Source organism: Arachis ipaensis, chromosome B01, assembly GCF_000816755.2.
Source record: "Arachis ipaensis cultivar K30076 chromosome B01, Araip1.1, whole genome shotgun sequence".
Taxonomy (NCBI): domain Eukaryota; kingdom Viridiplantae; phylum Streptophyta; class Magnoliopsida; order Fabales; family Fabaceae; genus Arachis; species Arachis ipaensis.
Window position 1 is genome coordinate 104,550,516 of NC_029785.2, and position 7,091 is coordinate 104,557,606.

General features: G+C 38.5%; 1 protein-coding gene across 1 annotated transcript; it reads right to left on the reverse strand.

Moving 5' to 3' along the window:
* On the reverse strand, nt 3,644-6,306 carry LOC107632711 (L-type lectin-domain containing receptor kinase S.1). Its single transcript, XM_016336379.2, is given in 3 exon segments — nt 3,644-4,618; nt 4,714-5,743; nt 5,745-6,306. Coding segments are annotated over 3 exon segments (1,950 nt in total). The 5' UTR covers nt 6,092-6,306; the 3' UTR covers nt 3,644-4,045.

Genomic DNA, 7,091 nt, shown 5'->3' on the forward strand with positions numbered 1-7,091 from the left:
TTAAATTTAGATGGTATGCTGCTTTGGAACTTTCTCTTTTCAGGTTTGGATTTTCATTAGGATAATTATTGTAATGTTCTTTTCTTGTGTTTTGATGTAACCCTCATTATGGAACTTTATGAGTGTAAAAGCATAAAAAAAATTTAAGTATATTTGTTATAAGGATTTTGGTGAAAATTGTATTTTGTAGTGATTGTTTAACAATTGATACTTATGTAAATTTAATGAATTGAATTATGATTAATTAGCCCGAATTTATATATTGAATTGCCAATTCTTGATACTTTGCATTTTTTATTGGCTAGTTTTAAACTTTGAGAATAGATTCTTAAAGAATTAGTTAATTTTAACTTGTAAGTTCTAAATTAATTTTTACTTTGATGAAGATATTGTTATGTGTTGTTTTTTAATTTTGGTTTTCATTGTTCATATTTGCAGGGGTACAAAATTGATGCCAACTTGCTAGACTTTATATTGACTGAAATATGCTAGAAGAATCAAGAATTATAAATCCGATATGATACAATTTTATGTTAGGAAAAAGTTGTGTTTAGTTGAATTTGTATATTCTAATTTTCTATATGATTATTATATATAATATAAATGTTAAGTTAGCGTGTTTAGAAAATTAATTGATATATCACTTATTTAGTTAAATGTTTTAAAATGAACTTTCTATTTTCGTAACTAAGAATGAAATATTACAAAAATAAATAGTATTTTGTAACAAAATATCATGACACAAAAATTTAAATTATTACGAAAAATATTTTAAAGGTCAAACATTGTTATCACTTTTGTAACAAATTTTGGTTTTTGTATTAAAAAAAGGTTTAATTACTCTGTTGGTCCCTATAGTTTTGTGAAATTTTTAATTAGATCCATGTACTTTTTCTCCTTTTAATTGAGTCCTTGTATAAAAATTTTTTTTAATTGGATCTCTACACTTTTTTTTCCTTTTATTTGGGTCCTTGCACCAATTATTTTTTTTACTTGGGTCCTTATAAAATTAAGCCAATTACCGCTAAGAAGGATCTAATCGAAAAAAAATTGGTGCAAGGACCCAATTAAAAGGAAAAAAAGTATAAGGACCTAATTGAAAATTTCGCGAAACTATAGGGACCAACAGAGTAATTAAACCTAAAAAAAATTGTTAAAAAATATTACGTTGTATTGTAATAGTTTCATTTTTTATTACAAAAACTTTTTGTAACGGGACATACTGCAATAGTCCTCTTTTTGTTACAAATACCTTTCGTTTCAAAATTTAGATTTCTTGTAACAATTTTTTGGTTACAAATACTGCTTTTTCTTGTAGTGTGTGGAAAAGATGGTAGAATCACGTCTTAGGTGGTTTAGATATGTGAGAAAAAGACCGATAAAGCACCCAGTCAGGATGGTGGATGAGATGGAAGATGGACAAGGGGTGAAAGACAGAGGAAGACCTAGAAAGCTCATCCATGAGGTGGTCAAACGAGATCTACATATAAACGGTCTCTTTATAGACGTGATACATGATAGAACTCAATGGCTTTATTTGATTCATGTAGCCGACCCCACCTAGTAGGACAAAGCTTTGTTGTTGCTTTTGTTTTGTTTTGACATCAAAGTTGGATGACTTCATCCAACAAAACAAACAATAAAATTGTATCTACAAAATAAAAAGAATGCTACCTAACTCGGACTGGATTTGACTTGGATTTTCTAAGTATTTTTTGGTGTCCAGATAAGGAGCTCGATGCCAACACTCTTGGAATAAGGCGACTACACTCACTTCAACCTCATTCAAGTCATCCAAACTGTACTTAACAACTATATGATTTTTCTCTCAGTACAAGCTAAAAACGGGCTCATTCTCTCATCCAAAAAGAAAGGTTGGACACCCTCAACATATTGCATTTTAAAGAAGTAATTTTTTAAACCATGTAAAAAGTCATCAAAAATGGCAAAGACTTTCCTCCCTTGAACAGTTTGGAAGGAGATCCAGCCATGTTTTTTCAAACTAAAATATTTTGTAAGAACGAAAAGGTAAAAGAAAACTTTAATAGAAGGAGGGACGTCGAGTTCAAAGTAGAGGAGCTGATAAATTTTTAAAAACCCTAAGAGTTGAGATGAAGCTGGGAAGGAGCGACTTTACAGAGTCTAAGGACCTCGGACTCAAAGTCGATGAAAGGAAAACTAACCCACAACTTTGTAAAAAAGAATTCATACACATATATGAAATGACGTTTCGACTTGTCAAGTCAGGAAAAACAAATCTTCTCTTTAGGATTGGCAACTATGACCTCATATATACACTCATCCTCCTGGTTTTCACACAACCTATGATTCCTACGAAGGATCTCAGCATACTCATTATCAATAACGGAAACAGAAGAAAGAACAAATACCTCTACCCAAGTTAAGTCGGACGGGAGTTTAAAAGACATGCTGAGAATTACTGAACGAAACATAAAAACTACACCTACAATACAACAAAAGAATATCATTACAACAAAGTCGAAAAGTCAGGTACAACAACCAAAGCATTTTAGGCAATTACGCAAGAGGTTGGACCATCCTCAGCAAGGAAGTAGATGGTCATGGTTTTCAACCTCTCTTCTAAATCAAGCAAACAAACTACATTGTAAAGATAAAAATAGCGTTGTACTCATACGGACATCACCATTTGAGGGTAACACAGAAAAAATCCCACACTTAGATTCACAGCAACAATAACAACCAAAAATTCAAGAAAAGAAAGCATATCCTCGAGAATGATTTTCAACATACAAAGAAATCCAAACATACAAATAATCATCGCCAACCCTCTAGTGATAACGATAAAAAATTATTTAAAATCAAAGGAATACACCTAGAACACGAGCACAGTAAAAAAAGTTCAAAGGTTAAAGGGACCGACCTTGAAGGAACACGAAAGGAGCAAAAATACGAACGTTCCATGTGAAGCAAAAACTCATAGTAGAGAAATCTTGAAATGTGGTGATGAAGAAAATGAAAAATATGAAAAAAGGAAAGGGATGAACAAGAACGTTTTAGAAGAAGCGAAAAAGAAGAGAAAGAGTTTGAATATTCATAAAACAATAGGGGTAAATGAGTAATTTCACAACCCCTAATTAATGGGACACGGTTACTAAGGTAACCGTAGAGTAATGTACAGAATTACGAAAAGACGTAACACTTCACATTTTAAATCATGTCGAGCACCCGACCTAGTCCCAAGGAAGGCAGTTTCCCCAATTTGGTGTTTTAAATCTACAAAAAAAAATTCAGTCTGACCTACAAATGCTTGAATCTGAGCTAGTGAAGGTTCAAACTCAAATAGGAACACTGTTCATATCTTAGCTCAAAATATGGCCAAACCCAAAATGAATAAAAATTAATTCAAGAGATGTGGCCTCATCTACACCTACCCGACCTCTGTACCCGACCTCACAGAGGTCAGGCGCGACGACAGCAGTTCAGCCCTACTTATCTAAACAAGTAACTAATTCCTAAGATATCTTCCATTTATCGAGAAAAGGAGATCTCAACAACTTCTCTAAAAAAACAGTTATCTACCATCAAAGATAGAACTACACTAAAAGGTGATTATCTATTCTACTATAAATACATTGACATTCTCAAGTATATTCAGGACCTAATCTACTAAAAATCTACTTTAAACCCTTGTTAACTTAAACATTGAAATCTCTTGCAGATACCACCTCCACCTCTTCGTAAGGAACTCGGACGACGGCAACTGGTCAAACGCGGCCTCAAAAAAGCCCGAAGGAAGCAATTTTGCTTTACATTTGTGACATCGTTTTGGAACGGAGTAAGCAATTTTGCTTTACTCAGCATCTATTACAAAGGACTTGTACGTGAAGTAACAACCAATAGATTATCCGTTGGATCTGAAATTCAACGAATAAACAATTGGAAACAAATTAAATACAATGTTAATTTAATACAATCCTTAACCACCAAACCACGCTATAAAATTTCAACACCAAAATAAAAATCCAAATTAACTGAAAAAGAAAAGGAGTCCAATTATATGCAGTCAATCCGGAAGGTTTCCCTGTAAAGCCGTGGTCTCCTCCTCTTTCTCCGGACCACCACCGTCGCCACGCACCAAATCAGACAACACTTTCCCCGGCTCCTCCGCAACATTGTCCCCCACAAGCACTGCAACCACCTCCTTCATCGTTGGCCTCCTCTGAGGCTCAGGGTGGCAACAAGCCAACCCAAGCTTGAGCACCATCTCCATGTCCCCAACCTCATACTCCCCTTCAATCCTCGGGTCCGCAGCGTCACACATCCTCCCCCGGGCGTACAGCTCCCTCACCCAGTCAATTAGCACCACCTCCTCCTCCGCCGCCGACGTCTCAATGGGCCTCCTCCCACATGCCACCTCCAAAAGCACCACTCCAAAACTATAAACATCACTTGCCGAAGTTGGCACCGCCACGGTAGCCAACTCTGTCGCGAGGTACCCCAATGTGCCAACGACACGCGTGGTGTTGGGAACCTCCCCCTGCTGGTATAGCTTCGCCAAACCAAAGTCCCCAAGCCTCCCCCTCATTTCAGAGTCTAGCAAGATATTACTAGACTTAATATCCCTGTGAATAACAACCTACCTTGCACAGATACGAACATGAATGAGTATTAAAATAGTAATAATACTGTAGGATGCTTGTTTTCAAACAGTTGGTAGGCATAGATAACAACCTGGTCCCACCCGTGATGAAGGTAGTTGAGCCCCTCCGCCACGTCGACGAGCACCCTTCGCCTCCTCCCCCATTCTAGAAGCTTCGGCGGGTTGTCAAACACCCACTTGTTGAGGCTCCCGTTGGGCATGAAGTCATAAACCAGCATAAGCTCGTTTCCTTTTCTGCACCACCCTCTCATTTGGACCAAGTTCTTGTGCTGCAGTCTCCCCATGCTTGAAATTTCCGCCATGAATTCCCTCACGCCTTGCTTTGAGTCGTGGTTGACGCATTTCACCGCAACCTCTGTTTTGTTCTGAAGCATTCCTCTGTATACTCTTCCAAACCCGCCGGAGCCTAGAAGATTCTCCCTCCTGAATTCTCCCGTTGCGGTTCTGAGTTCGTCGTAGGAGAATCTGTGGGGCCAGTACTCCAGTTCCCAATCCTCGATCTCTTCTTCTTGCTCCTTCATCTTCTTTCGCCACCACAGGTAACAGATCGAGACCAAGATTGCCACGAAAGCGACGCAGCCGAGAACGATTCCGGCGATTGCGCCGCCGGAGAGAGAGGAAGAGGAGGTTGTAGGCTGGAAAGCTGGTAAATTAGTTGTGTTTATGTCTCTTGCGGAACCTAAAGTGCTGAAACTCCATGCGAGTACTCTCTGTTCCTCGATCCAATTGGTTTTCGAAGCAGAGAACCCAACGAACATATCAGAAGACAAGTAGTTCGCCATTTCCGGGTCTGTGTACGAGAGAGTTGGCTTCATCGGGCGGGGAAGGCCCGCCGGAGCGACGGTGACGTTGATCTGCATAGTCTCGCCGTCGAAATCGATCCAAGCGTGAACGTTCTGTCCCGTTCGCATTCGAAGGGGGACGAATCCTCCGGTGGAGTTGTAGTACCCTGCGGACTGAGTTTTCTTGGAGACGATGTTGTTGAGGTCGATGCCGAGGTGGTTGTCGTCGGGGTCGCCGAACTCAGGGTTCTGGCCTGTGTCAAACTCGACGGCGAGGAGCGGGAACAGGGGAGGTGAGGTGGCGTTGGTGAAGAGACCGATTGCAGAGAACGAAAGCGAGGCCAAAGCCGGGACTCGTCGGGATCTGCGGCAAGATGGAGAAGACGAAGGAGGCTGAGAAGGAAGAGAAGTTGCTTGAAGAAGAAGAAGAAGGGAAGGGTTTCTTGATGGTGACTTTTTTAGGGTAGAAGGCTCTGCCGAAGGAGTATTGGTTGGAGTCGTTGGTCATGCGGACGACGGAGGAGTCTACGAGTGCGTCGGCGATGAGGGTCACGTTGGTGGTGTTGGTGATGCCAGTGAAGGAGTTGAAGAGGAAGTCCACCGCGGAGATTGGGTTGAGGCAGAGTAAAAGCTGGAATATGAAGAGGAAAAATTGGAGGGTGTCCATGGTGGGTCGCCGGGAAGTTTGCCAATTACGGGGACATGACTAAAATTGGAGTTGAGTTGATGTTTAGTTGTTGCTATGAGAAATGTGATGGGTTTTATTGGGTTGACCTTTGAATATTCAGCGACTAGTAACCTCGAAAGTGCCAACAGTTGCTGATCCATCATCAGATAAACTTGTTTGAGTGTGTTACTTTTTGGACCTTGAACTAACCAAATCCATGTTTTTACTTTTTATTTTATTAATAGGTATTTGAAATGATTGAATTTTATATTTATTTTAAAAAAATTTAATATTTCTGCAAGTAAGATAGAGTAGGGTAGGATAGGATTTAGAACTTTAAGATGCAGGTAGGGTTAGGGTTGAGAGATTCTCAACTCTCAGATAGAGTTGGGTAGAGTTTTAATAAAATTTTCAACTCGTGGATTTTTTTAATACAAAATTTAATAAGATAAATTTTATTTTAATGTAAAGACAAATATAATTTTATAATGAGACACATGCATATATAAATATTAGAAAAACTCTACATCCATGTAAAAAATACATAGATGTTATCCAAGTAACTTCCTCCACACGTGCGTCCCTCACTCTACAGTCGTTTGTTATACATCTTCGTGATAAACTTTTCTGAACGTAAACCTTTTTCAGCGTAAACCTTCTTCTTCTTCTTCTTCTTCTTCTTCTTCTTCTTCTTCTTCTTCTTAATAAAATTTCTTGTTCTCTGCATTATAGATTTGGATTGACTTTGACGTAACTAGCTTCGTCGTTCTTCTTCTTCTTTGTTTTTTCTTCGATCTGGAGTTTTGAATTGAAACAATGAATGAATCAACTTCAAATCAGTTGAATGAGTGCAATTATTCTTCGGAAACGCATCAATTTGATGAGGTTTGGATTATTGAATTTTGAATCGAATTCAATGGAATGCAGTTGCTAATTTTATTTGAATTGAATTGAATGGACGGAGGTGATCTGAATCTGAATTGAATTGAATTGATACTAT